The sequence below is a fragment of the Danio rerio genome, chromosome 18 (assembly GCF_049306965.1).
Source record: "Danio rerio strain Tuebingen ecotype United States chromosome 18, GRCz12tu, whole genome shotgun sequence".
Classification (NCBI taxonomy): domain Eukaryota; kingdom Metazoa; phylum Chordata; class Actinopteri; order Cypriniformes; family Danionidae; genus Danio; species Danio rerio.
Genome location: NC_133193.1, coordinates 15,149,048 through 15,177,002, shown reverse-complemented (window position 1 = coordinate 15,177,002; position 27,955 = coordinate 15,149,048). Strand labels below are relative to the sequence as shown.

The following is a 27,955-nucleotide window of genomic DNA, read 5'->3' as shown; positions in this document are numbered from 1 at the left end:
GCATAAATAAATCAAAAACAATGTCATATACAATTTAATATATTCCAGGTATTAGGTATTTTCAAAGAATACGGGACATGGTTATTGCTCAAAACACATTCAGGTCTGTTTGGAGCCAGAAAAGATACCTATATTTCATTTATTTTCTAAATTCATACCTTTACTACAGTATGCATAAACAACATTTCACTATTTTACTAAAGTTACACATACTGTACTGTATTTCATTCATGGATGGATGGATGGATGAAATAAATGGATGGATGGATGGATGGATGATATAAATGGATGGATGGATGGATGAAATAAATGGATGGATGGATGGATTCATTTATTCATTCATTCATTCATTCAACCATTTGTTCATTTATCAGTTTGTTAATTCATTCAATGTAGAAAAAGAATGTTACACACTATGAAGTAACATCAGCGTATTTGTGAAATATATTCAACACATTTTGTGGCTGATTTTTGTACATATTTTGATAAACATGTATATGTGCATTACATCTACTGACAAACAATTGCAGCATTGGTCACTTTTTTAATGCAAAATAAATTGAAATAAACTACCTTCATTGTAATAGGCTTATACAGGTAATTCTCAGATTATATTTTCCCCAGCAGACACAACTTCATAAAATGTTAATCTTAGGTTAGATTTAAATCGCCAGTGTTTACGGACAATGTTATTTTGATGTCCAATAACGACGTGATATAACAATGATGTTTGGTTGATTTTAGTTTGTGTTGGAAAGTGACCAAAATCCAATGTCGAGCCAACATCTTAAACCAGTGCATATTGACGTCAAATACTGACATCTATTCAACAGGTATTGCAACCAAAATCCATCATCTGATAGATGCATATTGGTAACATCCATAAAACATCTAGCTGTAACATCATTAGACATTGATACTTGTTTGATTTTAGGTTGCATTGGCAAGTAATGAAAATGCAACATCTGTCCAATGTTGGACATTAATGTAAGCCTGATGTTGGATTCTGATATCAAACCGATTTTCATTTCCAAACAAAATGCAACGTCCTACGGCGTTTGGCATTGCTGTTTTATAAAATAGCAATTATTTAGGTTCAAATGGAATATTGTAAAAACTTTGGATTTCACTCAGATTTGCACACAGAGCATTGATAAATACAAGAGCATCTTTAAACCCAAAGATATTCTAGCACTTTTGCAGTTTTTGATTCCAACATTTCTTGTTTTAAATAAATGTCTAAAATTGAGTTTTTAAACAACAATTTCAAGTTTGCTACCAATTCAAACTTTAAAGCTTTTTTATTATGATTACATTTACACCAAACTGTGTTAAATGATGAAATCTTAACTTGTTACCAGTTTTGTCAATGAGTCTAAAGAACAACGGCATTTTAGGGCCTGAAAATTCAAACATTTTAATTTTGCTCTCTAATTTTTAGTCACAAGGAAGAATTCACTTTTCTCCAACTTTTTTCCCCATTTTCAGTCCATGTACATTACTATTAGTTAAATAATCCACAACTTTAACTTTAAAATTTTTACTTTGATTAACAAAATGTATGAAATGTATAAAATCATATTAGCATATTAGAATTTTAGTTGTAAAATTCTAAAGTAAAAAACCTATGCATAAATATCGCCCCATGCCTCATTTTTTTATTAATTCAGCAGAACATTAAAACTCACAGCAAACTTAGCTTAAAAGCCGAAGAACTGAAGGTAGCACTGTCACACCTACACTTTCAACACCACAAAAATATGCTTAACAACCAAGACTGTGCTCAATTAGTGTATAAATAGATGGTCTTACCTTTCCAATTAACCTGGGAAATGGAGCTCGCTGGTTCTCTGGGATGAACATGGGAGGCACTATCAAAGATCTTTTAGATCGGTATGACATCGTGTCTGACAGACCCAGGATCTCCTAAATCACAGAACAAACAGGAAAGTTCAAATGTGTTAAGGGTTTCTTCAGAAATACAATCGATACTAATTGCCAAATATAAGCCATATTAGTAGGCAATATCACATTTACCTGACTGTTTTATTCAAATAAACATCTAGTACACTTATTACTGGAACATCCATTGGGCTAAATGTCCTGCTTGAGAAGATGATTTTAATGGATCATAAATTACCCCTGGAGGGTTTTAACCTTCAACCTTTTAGTTGCCATTCCAGATCTCTAACCGCGACGCTATTATACAGCACATTAGTCCCATAATGCTATGAATATTTCATAAAATCAATGTAAATCCCTTCATGAAGGACACAACGAACTCATCCACTGCATTCTTCCATATAATGTTATTTAAAACAAATAAAAAACAGTCATAACGTTTGCAGAAATCTTATAGAAAACATAAGCCAGAACGTCAGCACAAATGTGTCCTTATATGAAAGTCATTAAAAATCCGTCATTATGGCAGATTGACACATTTTCAACCATTGCTTCCTCTTTTTTTGTAGAAGCTTAATTGAAAGCCACATCCCATTTTAACACCTGAGAAAATAATATCACAAATATTCATTCTAATGGTCTAAAAGTATTTGAATGGAGTCTGCGCCATAAAGAGGAAAAAGATGATAGAAAGGCGTACTGTGCAGTCAGCCTGTCATTATAGCAAAACATCGCTATTTCGTGTCATCCTGATGGGGTTTATTTTGTGATAATGACCACCAGACTGTACATTATCTTGCTTATTATGCGGCTACTCACCAAATAAGTGACATGAAATATTGATTTAGGTTGAAATAATTTTAGCAAACGCAATGGAAAGTGCACAGAGTGATATGAAAGACATTAAATTAACACTGTGTAGGAGATCGGTTGCCATGGACAACAGTCAATTATATAGTTTAGTGGTCGTTATGCTTAAGTATTTGACCGCAGAATGTCCCAATCAGAATCAGCCAATATAAAGATGTAAAATATGCAATCTGAGCCACAGATCTCATCCTACCAAAAGTGTATAACTGCAATAAATGTGTGTGTGTGTGTGTGTGTGTGTGTGTGTGTGTGTGTGTGTGTGTGTGTGTGTGTGTGTGTGTGTGTGTGTGTGTGTGTGTGTGTGTGTGTGTGTTTGTGTGTGTGTGTGTGTGTGTGTTTTCTGTGGGTTCAGGCTTCCATGTGATGATTGCTGAAGTTTATTAGCATCTCAATTCAATAACGTAGCTAATCAGCCTCTCTCATGTTACCCGCTCTGATCCGTTCTTTCTTCCCCATCATTCTGTTCTATTCTCTTTCCTTTGTCAACACTGTTGCAATTAGAGCCCCTAAGGGCAATTAGATGGCAGCACAAATTATATTTGTCACTCAGCATTGACAGCAACGGGTAAAACGGAATATATTAGCATGGTGGCAGCGACCCATGTGCGATCCCATTGGCCCTAAACGGACATGTGGCACAAGTAAATGGTTCTGTAATGTCTTTGGATGAACAGAGAGAGTGCTTTCTGCAAAATCAGTGGGTTTAGCTACAGTAGTTAGCTAGGATTAAGCTAGTTAGAAAGGACAAATGAGTCCCTGCTCTGCAAGGTGCTGGAACTGCAGCTTCTGTACCAACTTCAGCATCACAAAAAAGTGCAACAAATTGAGGTTGGCAAATTTGATTTGTTCATTTATTGATTGATTGATTGATTGATTGATTTGTTTATTATCTTATACTAATATTTGGCTTTATTTGATGGAGCGGAAAACACAATAAATAATTTAAAAGCAAAGTAGTAAAGTAATTTTGTTTTTAAATATTAACTGTTATTACATAAAATTTGAAGACTTTAAAAAAAAAACAATAACAAAAAAACATGTCATAACATAATAAATGTCAGAACATTTATAACACATTTTATGTTTACATCTGTGTTTTTTTCCACAAGGGTTATTGATAAAAAATAGATATTTTAAAAAAATATAAAAACAATAAAACAAGAAATAGGCTCCAAATGTATCAACAATCCAAGTAACAAAATATATTTTGCATAGTGTCTGACATTTAAAGGATACAAGCTCATCGTCAGATAAATTTAAATACATTAATGTGTCCTTCTTTATTACAGATGTAATACTGAGAACACGGTTTCTTCATGTGTAGTGCTGCAATTTGTCATGTGCAGTCACGCACATTGCTGCAGCAGCGAAGGCCACCTTTTCATAAAATAAATAAAAATAAAAATTGTGCTTCATGCAATAGCCACCAGTTGGCGCAAGGAACAACCGCTTTTCCATTGATGACCCAGTACGAGTGAACGCTCCCCAGATCAAAATATCCTGCCTAGGGGTGCGTTTAATATATAGGATATATAGCATAGCTACTGGTCAGTTTAGGATATTCTAGAAAACATCTTATAGGCTAGGGGTTTTATTATTATTACTATTATTATTATTTTTTAATGGAAACATAAGATCTTAAGATCGCCCTTATGTTTCCATTTTAAATTTAAAGGAGTTGCATAAAATAATAAAGCATTAATAAGTTATATTTCTTTGCTGCGTCCTCCTTGATGTTTCAGTAACGCATAATCTTTACACCATATTAAAGACACAGCAGCCAGTAGCTTTTAGTTGTCGAGAGTTTGTTTTCACATTTAATAGGTGTGTTTGTGCATGAAATGTGCACGTTTAGATGTATGCATTTGTGTGTGAGAGACCGGTTAAAGGCTCCATTGAAGCAGCAAGCGGCTGCGGCTTACTTTCTTTTTCTTTCTTTCTTTCTTTCTTTCTTTCTTTCTTTCTTTCTTTCTTTCTTTCTTTCTTTCTTTCTTTCTTTCTTTCTTTCTTTCTTTCTTTCTTTCTTTCTTTCTTTCTTTCTTTCTTTCTTTCTTTCTTGGAGATAATGAATGCATATTTGTATTCACAAAAAATACCAGAAAAACATAAAACTTTATAAATCACGTATCCACTTTTGTAGACTCAACACAATTTCATAAATCTAGATAAAATATATTGAAATATTGAAATCATTTAAAGATATACAATTATCAGATTTAATAAATATAAATAAATAAACCAATATAAAACAAACAAAAGCTATAGCAATTTAGGTTTACAGTGTAATATAAATAAATTAAACCATTTTAAGCCATTATTAACTTTAAAGGCCTATTTAAAAAAAGATATTTTAGATATTTTCTGTAACCTCAAAGAAATGTTTTTGTTTTTCTATAACATGGTAAAATAAAAAATAAAAATGAAATCCACATATCACATGATCTGACATAATATTTTAATAATTATGTTTTAATATTTTAAACAAAATATTTTAAGATAAAAAGGAAACAAAATTTAAAGAATCTCTTGTAAATAAATAAACACTTAAGATTTTGTAAATTATTTATTTTGATGCTTTGGACATTGCATCTCTGCTGATGTAAGTAAATGAATAATTAAGTGGATAAACAATGGTTCTTTGAAAAGTTGTATATCTTCTTAAACTGTGATCTTGTAAAATGATTATGTTTATTTTTTCTGTTAAATCTTGCATTTTAAATAAATCAATATAAATGCTGACATTTTTACCAATTCTGAACAAGTGGGTGGGAAATTCTCCCAAATTTTTTTTACACGAACAGTGAACAGTTTTGTACTTGTCAAGCAACTGCCATTGAGATGAATGGGGATGCTAATGTGTAGATTTCCCTAGACATAACCATCCAACAAGCATTATTCAAATCCATTTCAATGTTCAGTCTTACAAAACTAACATACACTCTGAGCTGATTGCAGTACAGTAGTGAAATATGAATTTCCGATCAGAGAAATAAAATAAAAGTACATTAGCAAATCACATTAGAACATAAATGGCCCATCATGATCTGCACGGAAAGAAGATCCCATTTGTGAAATGGATCCATCACACCTCCACTATCTCTAGGAACAGCCTGGGCTATTAATATGAGAAAGAGCGTTCAAAAAGCCATCAAGATTGATGGGTGACATTTTTTTGCAAGAATGAAAAATGTTTTAAAAATCCCCAAGGATCAATCCTAATAGTATTGCAATTTGAAAGAAATCAGTTCTTGAAATGAATTATTACGGGCTCCTGTTGTTTTGATATCATTAGCAGATAGATTCCACTGTTTCTCTCTAAAAAAAAATACTCTCTTTATTGAGGGAATTACTTTCAACATCCTGCTGTCACGAGCAAAAGAACGCCATTAAACACAGAAATGAATTCGATTATCAAAGCAAATGTGGTATTAACAGTCATAATATGCTTTATAGTGAACAGAGATATCTCTGTTTGGACAAAAATGCCTGTTTTGCTTCACATAAGCAGACTTTCAGCTGGCAGCATGTTGCCACACAGATCCCAGCATGCATCTGTACTCATTACAACAGTGAACCTACCCAGGCTGCATTACGATTCAGAACGAAGAGAAGGAACAAAAATGTCACCTACAGTAGGAAACAGCAGATACAGTGACTACATAGTTTGCAGATACCAAAAAAGCACCACTAAAAAGGCTCTTTATTGTCAATCTAGTCATTTTTATGTTTCTATTTCGGTTTGTTTGCTCCAAACAAGTTCCCTCCACAGACAGAGAGATACCCTTGACAAGCCATTTATTGTGTCCTACTCTTATGTCATTTTTTGTTGGGCGGGGAATGGTTTGGGATGCGGTCACAAACTTTGCATTTACATCGGAAGCACGGCGCGTTCTGTCCTTGCTGGATGTCTTTGGTCGGGCGTAGCAGTGGTGGAGTGATAGGGGAATGGAGTGAGAGGCTAGAGTCGGAGCTGCTGGAGCCCACAGGCTGTCAGGATGACGGAGCGTATAAAGGTGGAATGGAACGAAGGGAATGAAGTCATTTGTTTGCTTCCCACTGACACAGCATTCATGGCCAGGTAATGCGCGCATCATCATAACCTGGCGTATGTAATATTCACGTCTCAGAACACAAACGCACAGTATTTTGAAGGTGGCTTATTCAAGGGAAATCATTACCAGTTTCAAGTGGTTATGGGTTTGAATTTTGGTGTCTGCATTACATGGATTTCATAAAACATAATTTTTCAGCATCACATGGTAAGCATATTAGAGGCAAGCAAAGAACCTACTTTAACATTCTGATTAAATTGTGTGGAAATAACATATTGAAATATGGGTGAAAAAATGTTCAACCGACCACACACAGTTGAAGGTATGTGTATGTGTAACCAGAGAATCATTTTGTATACAATTTCAAATATTCCCAGACTGAGAAGTCACAGTACGTCCCATAATTTATTTCGGAAAAACCTTAATAAAAATTGTTTTTAATAAAAAACACGAGAGGGCAACACGGTGGCTTAGTGGTTAGCACTGTCGCCTCACAGCAAGAAGGGCGCTGGTTTGACTCCAGGCTGGACCAGTAGGCTTTTCTGTCTGGAATTTGTACGTTCTCCTCATACGTTTCCTCCGGTGCTCCGGTTTTCCCCGCAGTCCAAAGACATGTGCTATAGGTAAATTGAATAAAGTAAATTGGCCATACGCTTATTTCTTGCAGCCACCATTTTAAAAAAACAAAAGCGAGGCTACAGTGGAAAGAAACTGGAAGTAGATCAGCACTGTAAACAAAATGCAGATATGGTGTAAACATCAATTTAATATCATTCAGTTAAGTTTAATTTAAACAATTCAAAGCATATTAGGCATTAAACAAAATTATAATTTCTTTAAGAGTGTTTAAGAGGGTTCAGTTCATGGCACCAGGTAAACACCATGAGTATGCTTCCCTGCTTCAGTCTATGTAACCCAATGAGCGATTAAACAACCATTGCAAACAATGCAGTGCTCTGTAGCACACCCACGTTGTTGTCTGTAATAGAGTTGTCCCGGTACTGAAATTTTAAAAAAGGCCATTTCCTGTTAAAATTTAAGCGTCGTTGAGCACGTTCTAAAACACTGCTGATTTGCCGTAGTGTTCACCAGGGGCCAACAAAAATCACAGTGATTTGATGTGAAGGTTGTCAGTTCACTGCTCTTCATCAAGTGCAAACTCAAATACAGAGACACTGGAGCGTTTTAAAGGGAAGATCAGTCGTTTGCTCGTCTGTGTTTGTTTGCACTCGGTAAACATAGGTGAAGTGCAGTGAACTGGTGACCTTCTCTGACAATCACAGTCATTTCTCTTGAGCATTGGTGAATACTATGGTAAATCAGCTGTGTTTAAGAGTGCTTAAATGTAAGAAGGAAATGGCCGTGTTTTTTTATTATTATAATTATTTCAGTCTAATATTGTGAAAGAATCATGTACACAACGTTCCTATGTGACTCCAAATGATACTCCCTGGTTTTTTCCCACCACAGCCTCGATTTCACTTTTAAAAAGGCGGCTGCTTGAAATCATTCTATAGTGTTTGTGTATGAATGAGTGTGTATGGATGTTTTACAGTACTGGGTTGCAGCTGGAAGGGCATCCGCTGTATAAAACATATGCCAGATACGTTGAATAAAAATAAATTATTTAATTAAGTTTTAATAATAAATAATAATTAAATTTAGAAATAATGACATTAAATAATTGAATATCTACTGTAAAATAAAATAAAATGTCATATATTATTTGCGTACAGCGTCTTCCAGTTCAAGCCAATATACAGCATCTACACACAGCCATTAAAGTGGAGTAGACCAACATTCCACAGGCCACAACCAACAAACTGACTGACTCTATGAAAAAGAAAAGTTTATTTTTTATATATATTATATATTTTTTGTTGAGTAAGCACAAAAACACCTCAAAATGTCATACTCACCCATCAAGGTAAAATACAAATATCAAATTCACACAAAATGATTAAAAAAAATTTATAAAATGATTAAATAATTACTATTATAAAATAATTCAGTAGTCCTTTAAGCATCATTAAAGCAAGCATACCTTTTCTTGGAACACAAAAGATCTGTACCTTAGCATTCTTCTTTTTTAACAGAAAAGGGTACGCAAATGAAACACAGTCTTTCTGTCTTCAAGATGTCAGCATTATCATTGTCATTACCAACTTGTATCATCACCAGAGACTACTTTAAACTCACTGTCGGGCATTCTGTCTCTGTATTGACATTTATAACAGCTGCCAAAAACATCCTATCAGTCCCTAGGTATAGGCTTCACCTTGGCTGAGTGCACATTTCCATGAGAAAGTAACCAACATGTCCTCATCATAAAGGGAGTTCATGCTATTCTCATCCACTACATAAGAGGCACAAGTGACGGAGTGACGGGTATTACACAGAAGATGAAACATCTCCGTCAACTCCTTGACTCACCGCAGTGAGCGATGGAGAGAAAGACTGATGCAACTTTAAGAACCTTCTCAGTTGGAAAAATGAAGGTCTATGTTGGGGTTATTGATGTACTCCTTTGCCACTCTCCCCTCACTGCGTTCTCAAGGACAGAAAATGCACCTTTGAGAACTGAGAGTAAGGCCTGTTGTATGCATTTGCAATGCCTTTCCTCTGCCAGTGATGAACACTGTTGGCTAGAGCGTGCTGACATGCCAAAAGAAGATAGTCATGAATCTTTAATGTTTCCTGTTCATAAATTACAGAGGTACAATCATCCCTGCCGTGGCTTTCTCCGCTCTGTGAGCTAGTTTGAGCTCTCATTAATAACTGAAACAGGGCGGCTTAAAGATTAGCGGCATACGAATCCCAGCCGTTGAGTACATTGCACCGCTAAGCATGCATTGAGGATTATGCTTTTTGAAATTCTTCCCACCATTTAGCAAATAAATTATGTGCGTTAAGCAGTTTTAATATGTTTTAGCTTTTTTTTTTCAATGCCTGCAATCATCTGACGGCTCATGGTTAGCTCCTTGTGAGGAACTGAACCAGCACATTTTCAGTTAACAGGTCTAAGCCTCAACCATTACGCCGCAACATTTGGCCTTTCAGGTTAAAACTGCAACGCAAGCAACTTTAACAGCAGAAAATAAGTTGCTGGATTATGAGGACACAAGTTCAAGCATGAAAAATATAAAGTAAAAAAGATAAATAAAAGAAATCTAATAAAAATAAAAGAAGATAAAAGAAATCTATACACATCAAGGTTAAAAAAATATGTTAGATCAACATACATCATGAATAAAATAAAATAAAATAAAATTAAATTAATATGTTAGACCTACACACATCATGGATAAATTAAATTAAATTAAATTAAATTAAATTAAATTAAATTAAATTAAATTAAATTAAATTAAATTAAATTAATTAAACTTCAAACAGAATGACAAAACATACTGTCAATTAAATTATTAATTAAACTAACGTATTAATTAAATAATGCATATGTTAAACACAAATAAACAAGCTACAAAATAAAATGAGGTTTTATTTATAAAATGAGGTATTACACATTCACAACACAATATTAGATTGTGTTAGAAAGTCACACATTCTGCATCAGTAGGTTTTTTTCCCCATCTCAAAGGCTTCTGTGACTTTCCTTGAAAACTGGTGAAAAACAAATAAGCAAGGGTGTCTCATTAGACAGAGGTGACGAAGACATGGTGAGTGTTTCTCAACCACAGCACTGACTGTTTTTGTTTTTCAGAGGGGATCATTGTAATGATGGCTATTTTAGAAACATTTTTGCTACTGCTAATGGTGTGGCTTTGAAGAAAGGGTACTTGAGTCTTATCAGTTGTGTCAGGGGTGACAAAAAAGGCTGCTTTTTAATACCTAAAATAAATAAATAAATGAATGATAGCATTCCCAATCATCTGAAGGGCAGGTGAACAATCTCTAAAATTTCATCACTATGGAGACACAAGAAAATGATGGCCTGACATGCTAACATTGCTGATTTGATGATGGCACTACAATAGCACAATCAGCAGTTTTCCCACTAATGCCAATCCTAATCTGTGATGTCAAGGTGACAAAAAAGAAAAAATGCATGTCACATTTCTAATTAATTTGCCATTATATAAATCAATCTATAATCAATTCTATCAGTCAGTTTAATCAGTCAATCTATCAATCCCAGGTTCTTTATGGATATGTACCCCTGTATACATTTCTGGAGAGCATGAAATGCGTCCCAAGAGGTATGTTCCTTTGCAGTTTTTGCTTTTCACAAACCCACCAGTGAATCTGTCATTTGTGTCTGCTTTTCTTGCGTAAAGACACCAGAGGCCGCTATCGACTGATTGACTAACTGACCGACCAATCGCCCATACCCTTCCCTAAACCCAACCGAAAGTGTTTTCAAAAGCATGAAATCATGGACGCTTGATTTTTACCATGTTTTCAGATCTTACCACATTCTCACCCTGTTATTAACTTGTTTATAACATTTTTTTCATTTTGTTTTAGTTTTACCTGCTTTCTGGAACCGTTCTTCGCCAGACTCGAACCCTGTTGTCGCATCATACCGCCCTGTAGTGTTTATTTTAAATATAAAATACAGCAATACGTACCTTTGGCTACAAAATTTGTACTCTCCAGAAATCTATACGAGGCTACGTATTCACAATCAGCATGTGTTGGCAATCTTCCAGCAGATACTAACTGACCATGACTACTAACCAGCCAAGACAAGTCCCTTTGGTCCTATTATGTCTTAATTAGAGTTGTCTTTTTGCACTTCTTTGGGATTGGTTTCCCTCAACTTTTCTTTCCTCTACGATTGTGTTGCTTGTGTGTCTGGGCTAAAAACACGTATGCATTTAAACACACCACAAAGACTAGAGCCGATGAACATCAAGCAGGAAAGGTTTGCTGCTGCATGAGAGTTAGTAAGTCGTGTTTTTTCATCATACAGAAATTGAAAATAGCAGCATTTATACAACAAAATCTGATGAGACATCTGAACTGTCTAAGCTAACAGTGTAATAGACTGGATGACCAACAATTTCCTTCTATTAATATTAGATAAAACAAAAGTATTAGTTGTCAGACCAGCTTTCTGTTTGTGCCATCTTTACTTCTTTGCTCACTTTCATCACATTTGCATTGTTTTCAAGCATGGGTCATTCTGCTAAAATGATCAGCTCATTAGATCAATCTGGTTTCAGTGTCAACAAATATCAATATAAGACATGGACTACACTGAAATAAAAACAGTGCTCAATGTTATCCCACTTCCTAAACCAGGGAACTCAGGAAACTTCCAAAGAGCTCTCGAAATAATTTTTCAAATTTCAAAAAGTTGTTAAAATTCCTAATTATACCATCATTGATTGTTTTTCAGCAAAGTGAAAAAGGTTAAGAAGCACATCGACAATCTTTCCAGTCTTGTTATCAGTCAAGGAAAGGCTAAAATGTGTTCAAAACCCTCAATTTGTTATACCATAGTCATCAAATCTCATCATTAATCAGGACTCAGGGTGGGCAGAGGCACCGCGTCCTTGTCAAATCTGCCATTCTGTTTCTGACTGCCATATTGGGGTGCATCATTACTCATTTCTGACTTCTCATTTATCCAGACGGAGAGAGGAGTAAGAGTGCCAGACAGAAAACCTGCAGGTTTGCAATGCAGATTCTCTGACGGTAGTGATTCATTCAAAATGTCCTGTTTAACTCTACATTCTAAAAAGTACTACGGAGGTAGAAAAGCATAGCTGAATATCACCTAAAATCTGCTCTGTATCCGTTGTAGACATTAAGAGACACGTCTATTAGCATTAGTGTATACATGAAACAAAACACTTCCCAAAAAGACACTGTAATTTAAAACAGCATTTATGCTCATATTAGTCTGTCTTTTTTTCCTTATCCCGAGGTTCACATAATCTTGGATCCCGGCCTTTCAGTGGTTCTTTGGCTAGGGTCAGACGGATTAGGGATTAGATTCACGTTATTTGGTAACCAAAGTAAGTCTCTCATATAATATATCTATTAAAAGACAGAAAATATTATTGTACAACTGCATTGTACATAAATCAGATGAACATTTTCATATTAGTCAATAATATTATTGTAATTAATTTAAAATCTGAATAAATATAGATTTACACACATTTACTCAAGTAAATAAACAGAATTAATGATGGGCTAAAAATCTGCAGAAAATTTGCCGAATTCTGTGCATGCAGATTCTGTGTGGGCCTATGACTTAGGTGGATCGTACTTTAACAGTGATATTTGTATATGATTGAAATGAATTATTTTTGGTTTACACAAAAATTACACAAGTATTCTACCACTATTCTCTTGTCTTTTTGATGTGTTGGAATGTCTCCACAATCTGAAATACTGTTATGGCTTTTTCTTAATCTATTTTAAGCCGCTCTAACAATATACATTGCAAAAGTGCTATATAAATATAATTGACTTTATTTATATAGCAGAAAGTCCTTAAACGTTTCTGTTAAATAACAGCCCCTCATAGCTTGTGAAACTAAGCAAATACATTGTTTAAGCTATTAAAAATTGCAATGAAAGCAATGTTAAAGGTGCAGTAAGCAATATTTGGAAAAATCCATTTGACCACAATGTTGGACCAAATATCAAAACACTAAACTATTGTTTTTATAGAAAGAAAAGGGAAGAAGTCTTGTTGAGTTATAAGCATGCTTGTTTCGGTCCTTTCAAATGTCAATTCCTTGACAACATTTGTTTAGTCCACCTTTAAACTTTACAAAGTTCAAAGATTGTATAATGCACTTCAAAAATATGAACAAAATAAAGAAAACACCCATTAATCACGGGCGAGGCAGTGGCGCAGTAGGTAGTACTGTCGCCTCACAGCAAGAAGGTCGCTTGGTCGTTGGTTCGAACCTCGGCTCAGTTGGTGTTTCTGTGTGGACTTTGCATGTTCTCCCTGCCTTCGGGTGCTCCGGTTTCCCCCAAAGACAGGTGATTTTGGTAGGCTAAATTGTCCGTAGTGTGTGTGTGAATGTGTGTGTAGATGTTTCCCAGGCTGGAAGGGCATCTGCTGCGTAAAAACTTGCTGGATAAGTTGGCGGTTCATTCCGCTGTGGCGACCCCGGATTAATAAAGTGACGAAGCCAAAAAGAAAATGAAATGAAATGGAACCCATCAATCACAAATGGTATGATCATCAGCGATCGAGCAGTTGCAGATTGCTGAAGAACTAAAATTCGCCCACTGAACCAAACTACAACACCCAAAACTATTTGCACTCATCACTCCTGCCACAGCTGACAATCATTTGAACAAACAGACACACACACACACACACACAGCTGAAACTCATAATCATTATTATCTGGACTATTTAAACCACTCACTTTCTCATACACGTCGAGTCTTGTTTCTCCCACAAACTTTACAAATTGGTTTTCCCTGTTTGTCTTGTCGTGTTTTTATCCTAGTCTTGTTTACCATTTTGATTCTTTGCCGCCTAGCCAGACATTTGCCTGTATTTTGGATTACTTTTATGCTCCTGTTTGGTCCTGTTTTGACCATTGCCTTTACAACTTCTTTTTAATAAACTGCATGTTCGTTGTGCATCTTTCGTCTCATTACAGAAATCTTTTAGAAACTATTAATTAACTTTAACAATCAACGTCATTTTTAAAATAATATTGGCAAGCAGTGCAAATGTCATACTTTCCAGATAGTATTAGACCTATAAAATTACCTTCCCCATATTTTCTTTTTTCTTTTACATAAAAATGTCCCTCCCAAAGTTCAAGACATGAACCAACAGCCTAAAACAGCTATGAAAATCACAAAATTATCTTTCAAATACTTCAAAAATATACAATGACTTTACATTACTTAGGCCAAGGCTAAAAACATCAGAGTTTCCAATAAACTAGAAACAGCAATAAACAAGAGAGAATCACCATCTGTAACCTGGTGACCAGTTTACCCTCTGCTTTAAAATAAATGAAAAATGTTTGTGAACTTTAAACTCAATATATTTTTCCTCCAATCATTCCACTTTTTTCTCTCCGAATTACAAACTGAAAACTATAAAATGTCAAGGTCTTCCAAATTCACAGCCATTATTCATTTATTTATTGCACTCCATTTTGTGGTCTCACAAAGAAAGCGTGTCTCATTTACACACAGAAATGCCAGAGAGAAAAACAAATCATGAAATGAAATCGTATATTGATCTTGTAAAATACTGAATTATCGCATGAATTCTCCCTTTTCTGATAAGGCTTCACCCTTCACCCTTGCTGTCCTTTTAAGGTGCTACAATTACATCACGTCAGCCTCTAGGGAAGATAGAGGCCTTTTTCCATTTCCACTCGCACTTATCAATAATCAAAATCCAATATAATGGGCATTGAGTCAAATATGGCATCAATAAGAAGTGCTTCCCTTCGGCATTTACAAGCTGATGCTAGATTTTCTGCCGGGGAACAAAGCAGTGGGTTGGGGCGAGGTTTATTTTTTTGAAGGCTTAGTCTGACTGTGATTACAGGATGTATGATCTATAATGACCCTGCTTCCAGCGCTCGCCTCAACCTCTTCACACAAGCTCTCTCGAACACCAATCACTTCTGTGTATCTCATCTGAGAGTGTAAGTCTGAGTATATAATCTCAAAAGAGGTGGGGGTGCTTTTCATTGACTGCGGCACTACAGTATATGCAATATAATACAGTTGCAACCGAAATGTTGCTATAAGGCAATTCTGGACTGTGTATTCATTCAGTCATTCATTTTCCTTCGGCTTAGTCCCTTTATTTATCAGGGGTCGCCACAGTGGAATGAACCACCAACTAATTTAGCAAATGTTTTACGCAGCGAATTCTGTTCCAGCTGCAACCCATTACTGGGAAACACTCATACACTCTCACACTCCTACACTACTGCCAATTTAGCTTATTCAATTCACCTATAGCAAATGTCTATGGACTGTGTGAGAAACTGGAGCAGCCGGAGCAAACCAAACATGGAGAGAACGTGCAAATTCCACACAGAAACGCCAACTGACCCAGCTGGGGCTTGAACCAGCGACCTTTATGCTGTGAGGCAACAGTGATTACCACTGAGTCACTGCGCCACCCTGGAATGTGCATATATACTGTAAACCTGTGTGTGCAAGTACAGATATAATAAATAAAGCACTTGATGAGTTGTTTATTTCTCAATTTTTGCATAAAATAACAAAAGGTAGCATGTTGTCAAACAAGTTTATAAAAATATTGTAACGAGGCAATTAATGTTTTAAAAAAAATAAGAAGTCGATATTTGGTGTAATAAATATGCATGATTTTCAGTAGTTTTGACCAATTGTCATTTTCTGAAGAAAAAAAAAAATAGAGAAAAGGAAATAAAACATGAATATTAAATGCTTAAAATGACAATAATACTATAACATTAGGACAATAATTATAATTAAAATTGGGAAGAAATGTTATCAGACCCTCATGAGTTAAACAGATAATAAAATATTTACTTATTAGCTGGTACTTATTTATTTATTTATTATTTAAGTTATTTATTTATTAACTTATTTAGTATACATTATAATATGTTTTATTATGCATTAATAGGAGCTACAAGTGGTCAGATTTATTCAAAATAAGTATTTTACACAATTTCACATATTGTTTTTATGTGTTGAAAAAAAACAAGCCCTTTTGAGAATTAAAAAAGCCCAAGGAGAGCAATTTTTTTTCCTGTTTAAAAAAAGAAAAAGTAAATGTCTGACACAGGTCTCCTGTGAATAAAATACGTGTCCGTCCTCACAGAGACCATGACAGAATATGATGGGTAAATTCCAGTCAGCGTTAGAATCTGTCAATATGATTGCAGCAAAGACACTCTGACTGATGCAAACATCTAGTTCTGAGAGAAGAGAATCAGGGATATTCAGGCATCCAATGTCTCCAGCATAGAGCACCATTTAAAATGACAAGGCTGACGACTTCAGGAGACATTTAACAAAATCACACACACATAAAATCTACGCACTGTAAACATCTTACCCTGAGTGTCTGAGGAGATCTGGACGGTGCTCCTATAATAGTGATCTGTGCCATATCGTCAACGTGGATGTTCACACCATGGACAAACATGAAGTCTCCGCTGTCAATCACATCTCTTCTAGGAACCAGATTCAGGTTTTCATCTAGTAGGAAGTTTGGGTTTGATACTTCAAACTCCACATCCTCATTCCCAGCACAGTCATCAAACACCACTGAATAAGAGAAAGGAGAGAATTAAAAACCAATCAATCAATCAATTAACCAATCAATCAATCAGTCAATCAATGAAATCAATCAACATCATTGAAGAAAATATGAATACTCTATGAATGAATGAATGAAACAATCAACGAATGAACAAAGAATAAACAAAAACAAATAAATCAATCAATCAAAATCACTGAAAAAGGAAATGTAAGCGTATTTGATGAATGAATGAATGAATGAATGAATGAATGAATGAATGAAAAAAGTAATAAATTAACTAACCAATCAATCAGTCAATGAACAAACAAACAAATGAACAAGCAAATAAACATACATACAAACATACTTATGAACAATCAATCAACATCACTGAAGGAAATATAAGAGTATTTGATTAATGAATGAATGAGTCAATCAATGAATCAAAAAAAAAATCAATTAATCAACAACAAAGAAACAAATGATTGAACACATAAAAAGGTACATACGAACGAAGGAATAAATAAATCAATTGATCGATCAACATCATTGAAGAAGGAAATAAAAAGTATTTGATGATTTAAAAAATGAATGAATGAATGAATGAATGAATCAATCAATCAATCAATCAATCAATCAACGAATCAATCAATCAACCAATCAATCAAAGAAAAAACAAATGAATGAACAAACAAACAACTAAACAATTGAACGTAAAAACATACAAACATACATACAAACAAACGAATCAATGGACATTACTGAAGGAAATACTCTAAAAAAAGAGTAATTGATGAATGAATGAATCAATCAATCTATTAACAAATGAACAAACAAACATACAAACTTACATACAAACATACACATGAACGAACAAATGAACAAATTAATCGATCGATCAACATCACTAAAGAAGAAAATATAAGAGTATTTGATGAATGAATCAATGAATCAATCAATCGATCAATCAACGAACAAACAAACAAACAAATGAATAAACGAACAAACAAACGAATGAACAAATATACAATCACTCACATCAACATTTACACCAGGAAAATATAAGAATAACAGGTCAAGGAATTAATCAATCAACCAATTAAAACATTAGATAGATAGAATGGATAGATTTTAAATTTGTTTATGCATGCCACAAAAAATATTGATCACAAAATATTTGTTGAGCATTTACGTAAAATAAAATTATTTAGCAAAACCATGAATGCATATACTGTATATCCCAACTTCGATACATCTATACTATACAACCTCATCATACAGAGGAAAGATAATGTCTACCAATACAATTTTTTTATGATTAGCATTATTAGCATTAACACATTCATTCACTTCGTCACCAAGCACCACTTTCACTGTAAAAACTGTCAAGAAAGGCTCTTCTGAGATGATCCATCCCTCACGATTGCTGACAAATGGACTTGATGACGAAAGAAACGTCCCTGAAAAGGTGACTACTATAAGCCTAAAGACTATGCCTCTCAGCGCTCATTCATCCATCAGCTAAATGCAGGTAAAATATAAAATACGTCTCTCGTCTGTGGATATTAGTGTGAAATAGAGAACTTTAACCCTCAATAAAATCGACCCCGCTTTCATCTTCACCAATCAGGTCTGACCGAGGCAGATACCGCAACATGGGGCCAGTTTATCCCCTCTGATCATGTCTGTTTCCATCTTATCTCCACGGCCCATACCCTGCCTGCGCTCTTTTTGTCCTCGGTGACATATTCCTCCTCCTATTTCCCTTCCCCATCTCTCTTCCACTCATCCATAACTCTTCTTTTCCTGCCGTTTACCAGGCTCTTTGACGCTCTAAGTTATGGTCCTGTATCACAAGGTGACCTGAGGAGAGGTAGATGTGAATCTAGGCAGTGGGGCCAAATTTAGAGTTATTTAGTAATGTAAAGGAGTTTATACTCTTCTTTATTTGGATAAATAAATAAATAAATAAATGCATTCACAAATAAACCAAAAAAAGTTACTATTTACATTGTTTACTTGTAAATTTTTACCATTACTTTTATTTAGTCTCAATACTTGTATATCCCTGGCTAGTTGACATTAACAATACAATAACATGATTTATTGAAAAAAGATTAAATAATTCATTAAAAACTGCACTTAACTTTTTAATAATTGTGTTTTTTATAAACAAACTGTTTATAGTATAACATTATTTTTGTTATATTATTCTTCTAGTGTGTCAAGAGGTGCGTTCGACTTCATGCAGCACTGCACACACCAATCAAAATCTGTCTTAAAACGAAGCATGTCAGTTAGAAATTTTGTCTGACTTGACACTGCACCGACGCCACAAGACGGTCACATGTGGTATCCAAGTACTGCGATAGCGCTCCGAGATCAATTGGCGGTCCCAGCCGATGCAGCATCTGAAGAGCCGGATTCACTGCATGACAACAACTATGTGTGTTTCGGGTTTATTATTGGACAACGTCCATGTCACAAATTTCCAAACAAACAATGGGGTATATGCACTGTTAGTGTTTTTCAGCCAACGATGAAATTCAGGTTAAGCTTAAATGTGACTATTTTCAATTTCATAAGATTCCCTTTTACAGCATTGATGTTTTAATGTATTACAATACATTCAGTTGAACAGATTTAACCATTCATTTAGTAAAACGAGATAATAGACCATGTAACTGCTAGTGCCATCAGGATCCGCAGAGCGCAGAAACTCCATTGAAAATACAGGGGTAAAATAAACTGTCATATTTTAAAGACATGGCAGGGGGAAATGGAACTTAAAGCATTGCTTCTTGACTCACTTTATATCATATATCTATCAGGCACTGAAGATCATTGATTTTTTTAAAAATCAGATCTTAACTGTTGCAACTTTTTAATAGAAAGACAGTTCACCTGAAGGCTGAGGCTTGCTCGCTAAAATTAAAACTCCATGTGCATATACGCCATTAACATTTTATGCCACCTCTATCTTGTACATATCATGCTTATTAAAATACTACTGAATTTTACTAGAATATTTACCATAATAATAGCAACTAACTAGTAATAGAAATGTTTACTATATTTTACTGCAATTTTTTGTAAAATGATTTATTTATAAAGGCTAGATTGTTTGCATAGGTTTATTTTTTACTTTTTCCATACAGACCATTTACTTTATTCAGCTCCTTTAAATCCTATATACAAATAACCAAACAAATAACCAAATATCAACTTAAATAAGTCTTGTAATATAAAGATGTATTACAGACTATATAATATTAATGTAATAGTCATCATTGATCATGCAGTACCTATGAAATCTGTCAAATTATACAGTAGTAGCATATTAGTGTATTTGTTTATTGCTATATTAAACACAATACAAAATAAAATGATCTGGGGTAAAATGATCCAAATTGAAACAAAACTGTAATATCATAAATTATTATATAAAGTAAATGTTTTCTAAATTCAATAAATGTTAATTAATATCAAAAACACTTTGAGTTATACATATTTAATTTTATTTTTATTTTATTTTAATTATATTATTAACATTATTTTTGTATAAGAAAATTTTTTTTAAACAAGCATACAATGTAAAAAAATGCAGGGTTCCACACAAATCCTTCATGTTTTTCTAACACAAAAGAGTTCACAAAAATAGTTTTTTTTTTTTTTTTTTTTTTTACAAATTTAAGCGGATTGAATATAAAACAATTAAGTTGTCCCAAAATTTATTTTTTAATGTATGATATGTGTCAAACTACATAGTATTATACAGTAATAGCACATTGGTGTATTATTTTTATTGCTATATTAACACTCCTACAGTCACACCATCCCTTAACTGAACACCCAGCCTTTTTTACGACAATTTAAAAAGAAACTACTCCCAATATATTTCCTTTTAAACTGTAAATTAGACATACTTCAATATAAAAACACAGCAGGATCTCTACTAGGTGACACATTTATTCTATATTCCCGCCTAGTCCTTCAAAACCCACACATGAATTCACACAAAGACCCAAGTGTTAAACTGCTTCACAGCATTCAACCTTTGAACCTACAATGTATTTTTTTTTTCAATTACAACCATAACACAGTTACCAGCCACAGCTCAGTTTAAATACACCATTTAAATGCATTCAATGAAGATTTCATTTGAGTAAGTGAACTGGAACAGTGCCAGCCACATTTTTTTATTTTTTTTTAGTTCACTCAGAATTCACATTTCCATCCAAAACGACTAATGTACTCCAAAAACAGAGGTGTTTCGTTTGACACGTCAATAATGAATGCCTCTGTGATCAATTAGCTTAATTGCTTAGCTGGTTTGATATACATTGCACACAGCAGGTCGGCAAAAGTGAAACACTTTCAAACACCTGTGTATGAGTCACATTCACGGCTACTCTTCCTCTCCAAATGCTTCCTTGGTGAATAATTGTGCAATGCCCAATCTAAAATGTTTTGCTGATTGCAATAAAATCAAGAATATGTGATTTGTTCATTCAAACCTAGGCTCATTGGAAATATGTCCCTCCGCCAAATGTAAAAAAAGTTGCTTCGGGTAAATTTTTTCACACGTTTCAAATAACAAATCCACTAAAGTGCATGAAATACATTTTTGCAACTCTTCATGACTTACTAGTGTTGTCACAATACTGGAATTCGGAACCAATCGGTATTGAAATTTTTAAAACGTCGTTCCCCCTAACATTTGTGCGCTGTTGAGGACATTCTTAAAACACTGCTGATTTGCTATAGTGTTCTCGTACTCAACAGAATTGACTCTGCTTGGCTGTGAAGGTTATCAGTTAACCAAATTTACCACTGTTTACAAAGTGTAACTACAGATACAGGGACACTGGAGAGTTTTAAATTGTATTGTTTATTTAGCTGGTCTTATTATAAGCTGACATACTTTACGTGCGATCCGCTAATGAATTGACTGATCTTCGTGGCTTTAAAACGCTACAATAAGCCTGTATCTATGGTTACACACTTCATGGCCAATCACAGTAATATCAGTTGAGCTCAAATGTTAACGTAAAATGGATGTTTTTAAAATCCCAGTACTGATTGGTATCAAATTCCAGTATTATGACAACACTATTACTTGCATTACATTTTGGTGTGTGTTTTAAATTCATGCCCATTTTCTACACGTCCGCAAGAAGCCGGGACTTTATTTTGTGTTGTGTAAAGAACTGCATGAAAATCTCTGTTAATAATAATTGAAAAAAAAAAAGTGGCTGTGTGTTGAAGTACGTTTTCGGGGTTTTAGAAAAAATTAAGCTGAAGCATGCATTTTCCACGAGGCTGTGTTGGTTAATCATTTAATTGACAAACGTTTTCATTGACCAAATATATTCTATTTTGTAAATATAAATTAAATTAGATTTCATTAGCTACGTTTCCATCCAAAAATGCGAAATAACTTTATGCACAAATCTGGAATATCGCATAAAAGACGTGCAAATAAATCAGTGTTTCCATCCAACGAGTCAAAGTGAACAAAATCGTCATGTCCTGATTAATTGCCACCAAATATCAAAAGTAAAAATGGAATTTTCTGTTGTAGGAGAAGCTGCGTGAATCTTTTCTTTATGTAATAAATGACTTGCGCCTCAAAAGACACACAGTGTTGACAAACCGTAAACTTGCGGTGGTGTTTGAAGGCGTGAGACGCAGCGCACAGACGCTATTGATTCTGCAGGTCATTAATAATGTAATAACACAAATATAAAAATGGATAAGGTGTGTTAAAATGGCCAAAACAACATTTCAAATGTTTTACAGTGTGCTCAGCCTGCTGGTTTATCCTTATACCAAAATCACATTACGTTTTTAATGTGCTTACTGGAAATTGCTTAGATGTTTTTTTTTTGCGCATTTTCGAAATGTGCGCGCATCTTAGCGTTTTCATCAACCGTTTCTTTTTATGCGCATGTCCAAAACGTAGCTATTGGCTGCACCACACTCTAAAACCATTGAGATGGATATTTGTTTAACACTGTGTTAAATCAGCTTTCTTTTGAATTATGATGTTTAGCTATTTGAAAATTAGAGAATTGAGAAGTTTTACAAGCAAATTTTTAGGTAATGACAGTTTCTCAGGCAATGTAATCTGAGGGTTCAAAAGTTGTGCTCATTTAGCTGAGATTTATTTTAATGAGAAATATGATTTATAACTTGTTTGACAATTTTATGACTTTTAGCATAAAAGTTTTTCTTGCCAAGATTGAGTTCCTCCATTTATACCCAAATACGAAACCACACATATTACCAGTTCTACTGTATAGTTTTTTTTTGGTAACACTTTAGTTTAACGACCAATTCTCACTATTGATTAGTGTCTTATTACTTGCAAAAGTACTTATAAAGTATATCATTTCTACATCCCTAATCATAACCAATACCTAAATCCAATAATAATAACCTTAATAATTATTAATACGCAGGAAATGAGGTGTTTGAGGCAAAAGTCAAAGTTAATTGTTTGTCAAAGTTAATACTTTTTTTAAAGTGTGTTGCAGTCACAGGAATCCAAAAATTGCTGTATAATTCACAAAATACAGCATTGACATTAACAGTTTGTACTTCTGTAAATTAAATAAAGATTAAGAAGTATTTACACATTCTTGGATTTTAGATATTGACAGTCAAGCCTGAAATTATTCATACCCCTGGGGTATGAATAATTTCAGGCTTGACTATGAAAAATATATTGCATTTTACAAATACTTCCCAATTTTTTGGGGAATATGCCCATGAGAGGAGTTATATTCAAAACATTCTTTGGTGAGAGAACCTGGTTTCTTGGACAGAAAAAAAAAATGCATTATGTATTACTCAGGTAAGTGAATTCAGGCACCAGACAAAGATATAGCCTTGTTCTCTCACTTAAGCATTCATAACCATACCGTTGAGTGCAGACTGCGGCGATGCTAACAGCGTTAGCACCGGATGACCGCAGAGCTTCTCACATATCTGTTCTGCTAATTGAATTGAGTCAGAATCAGTAATGCGACACCCTATCGATAACCTCCATGAACACAGGTGATGAAACTCCAGGTAATGGAATTAACAGTCACTTTATTGCCTGAGGAAGCACCTGTTTCCATCGAGTAGGATCATTCGGAGATGTAGAGAAGGGCATCTTGATGTCTTTCAAGCAAATTTACTTTTTTGTGTGTGATGTTGAAAGTGATCTGGACACCCACTGAGGTAGGAATAAAGATGTTACTTCAACTTTCAAGTGGCCTCTTCAACTGCACAGCAAAAAAACAAACAAAAAAAAAAACACTGTAAATCATGAGTAGGTTCATGAGTAGGAGGTGATGAAAAAGAAGTGGTGTGGCTTGAAATTGTGGTTTATATATTTTCTGAAGTAAATGTTCCAGATTGTATACAGTCAATGTTGTAAGATATGCACAGAGATACAGGATCATTTAATGTAACTTGGGTATATAAAACTTCCCGAACTATGAGTACTCGGTACCGGGTTCTTAACGTAATTTACTCCAGCATTCTTAAAATTTTAAAGGTTTGTACTGGCCCAATACTCTCATAAGTGGTTCTGTTCTCTCATCAGTTGGAAAGTAATAACATTTTAATAGATTACGATAGAGACATTTTTCTTTTTTCCAATGATTACTAATGTGCAGACACCAACAAAATTAATTACATTAACCTAGACCAGAGAACCTAAAAGGTACACTTAAAGAAGTTCCTCTTTTTTGAAAAGGTTTATTACAACACTGACAACATATACAACTATTTTAGTCACTTACAACAGTGTTTTTATGAAAATTCAAAGGGTTTTCTTTTGCATTTACACCTCTGCATGTGAATTTGGGTAGCTTTAAATTTGGGTAGGCAAAATCCAGGCGGAAAGGTTTATTTATAGTAGTGTGTCCTGTTATAAGGCCATAGTGAAATAATCCAAGACTAAGAGTTTTAGAGTTCAATGCAAGCACTTTAAGTTCAATGCTAGAAAAATATGATGAAACAACAAGCAACGTTTTTTTTTTTTTTTTTTTTTTTTGTGGAAATATGTTAAAAATGTTATTTGCATATACAGTTATTTGGTAAAATTTACTGACAATAGAGAATAACTAACCAATAAATATTGTTTAAACCGAACAATGCCTTTAAAAAAAATAAAAAAATAAAATAATATAAAACAAAACAAAATTAAATTAAATTAAATTAAATTAAATTAAATTAAATTAAATTAAATTAAATTAAATTAAATTAAATTAAATTCATAACTTTATAAACAAAAAACTAAAATAAATAAAAATACAAAAATAAATTTTATTAAATAATTTCAAAAAAATGTTGCGCCAATTTCCTCTGCTCGTGCAGAAAACGTCTTGCATGCCCCCTCAAATATACGCTGCTCAAGCGCAGATCTTCTGGTTCTGTCTCAAATAAACGCTTCTGAAGTGCGATTTAGTGTTTTTTTTGTGTGTTTATATAACAAGTATGTCTCCAACATTTATTAGATTTGCTAGAAATATTTATGAATGTCTCGAATAGACCTACAGAGCGGTATTAATGCGTCCTGAAGTAAAGTGAAGCGGCTATATGTTGTGTTTGCTGGCCTCACGCAACACGCACCTGTCAGTCAGCCAGTCAGTCAGTCAGCACGTAACCTTAAAGAGTTAAACAAATAATGCACAGCCCTACTACAATTACAGAAAAGTTTGCGCTGTTATAATTCACTCACCTTTTAATACATTTTGGTGTACTTATCACCTGCTATAAAATAAATAAACAAATAAAAATTTACAGTGCATGTTTTGAATGAAAAGCTGTAATGTAGCCATTGTGGGATCAATTTTGGCATGGCGCCCCATCATGGAAGAATGAATGTAGCAGAAACCATGTTTATATAAATATATATATATATATATATATATATACACACTGATCGTTTGTTTTAAAAGTCTTCTTAGACTGGTTGGAGTTCGCAAAAGGTGAATTGAAGAGTCATATAAAAGAACCCTGAGCCATCTTGAGGACCATACGGTGGTCACACACATGCACACGCACACCTCTTCTCCAGCACCTGCATGTGACTAAAGCACACAGAATCACCAGGGGACACAGAAAGATCATTCCGGATTCTTCTCTTTCTGTCCTTCCTATCCACTCCCTCATAATCATCAGCTCTCCTGCACTCCTCTACAGTCAGACTCAATCTCTCCTTCTCTGAATGTGATGCAGGCTGGGGTTAAGACACTGTGCGGGTTCGACTGAGGGCCTTAATGAGCTCCCGTGCTCATGTCTCTCTGCGGGCCCCGGGGACGGTCAGTGTGTGCTGAGATCTGCTATTGCACCTCCACTGTAATGAGTTCAGTCTGTCTGTCAAACCAGCCGCCGATCACTGTTGCTGCTGTCATCAACAGCACAACAGGGGAGCTCATATGAATACAAGTGTGCTCTAATTATTCTCTCAGAAAGCATTGTTTTTCCTACATTTCAATTTATTCTTGTGTTTTTTGTTGTTCTGGTGTCCACCTTTCAACAATTCATCCTCTTGTTCTTCTCAATCTAGCTGCATCTCCTCTCATCTTAATTGTATCCAATATATTTGTGATCTTCTACACATACTGTTACACTACAAAATATATAACTGAGGCTCTGTAACATCGTAATGTACATTTTGAGACTTTATGGGAGGTAATAAAAAACCCTTTTAAAAAATAACCCTCAATAATGTCTTTGCAAATATTGCATTTTATTTTAGAATCAATCAACCAAACACGCAATCAATCAGCCAACCAACCAACCAACCAAACAACTAACCAACCAACCAGCCTATCAAATTAAATCAAATCAATATTTTACACATACTGTTAAACTGAAGCCCTGTAACAATGTAATGCACATTTTAAGTCTAATTATAAAGCCTTGTCTTCAATGTCTTTACAAATATTGCAATTTACTTTAGAAACAATCAACCAAACACACAAATCAAATCAAATCAAACCATTCATTTTCTTTTCGGCTTAGTCCTTTTATTAAAACGGTGTCGCCACAGTCGAATGAACTGCCAACTTCAAATCAAATCAAAATCAAAAGCAAAATCAAAAGCAGAATCAAATCAAATCAAATCTAAAATAAAAACAATTATATTAAATACATTTCTTTACACTTACTGTAAGGCCAGGTAACAGCATAATATACATTTTGAGACTATAGGGGGGCCTTTTCTTCAATGTTTTTAAAAACATTTAGAATCAATCAACCAAACATGCAACATCAATCAATCAATCAATCAATCAATCAATCAATCAATCAATCAATCTTTTACACATACTGTAACACAACAAAATTTATAACTGAGGCCATGTAACAATGTAATGCACATTTTGAGAGTATATGGAAATTAATTACAAAGCCTTATCTCTAATGTATTTGCAACTATTGTTTTATTTTAGAATCAATCAAATGCAAATCAATCTATCAACCAATCAAATCAAATCAAAGCAAAAGCAAAAGCAAAAGCAAAAGTAAAAGCAAATAAAATCTTTACACATACTGTAACAAAACAAAATTTAGAACTAAGGCCCTGTAAAAATGTAACGTGCATTTTGAGACTATATGGAGCTTTTCTCCAAAGTCTTTACAAATATTGAAATTTATCTTAGAATCAATCAACCAAGCGCAATCAATCAGTCAATCAATCAACCAACCACCCACCCACTCACTCCCTCAACCAACCAACCAAAAACCAAACCAAACTTTTATACATACTGTAACACAACAAAATTTATAGTTGAGGTCCTGTGTAGTGTGCATTTTGAGACTATATGGGGGCTAATTATGAAGCCTTTTCTCCAAAGTCTTTATAAATATTGCAATTTATCTTAGAATCAATCAACCAAACGCAATCAATCAGTCA

The 27,955-nt window shown here is 34.2% G+C and overlaps 1 protein-coding gene across 1 annotated transcript in view; it reads right to left on the bottom strand.

The window, feature by feature from the left end:
• The window catches only part of cdh13 (cadherin 13, H-cadherin (heart)), a 574,628-nt gene that overhangs the window by 306,536 nt on the left and 240,137 nt on the right, over window positions 1-27,955 (bottom strand). The window contains exons 3-4 of the mRNA XM_068214885.2: window positions 16,852-17,063; window positions 1,813-1,926 (exon numbers count right to left, since the gene is read on the bottom strand). Of these exons, the coding sequence (XP_068070986.2) occupies window positions 1,813-1,926; window positions 16,852-17,063 (326 nt within the window). The remainder of the gene's footprint in view (window positions 1-1,812; window positions 1,927-16,851; window positions 17,064-27,955) is intronic.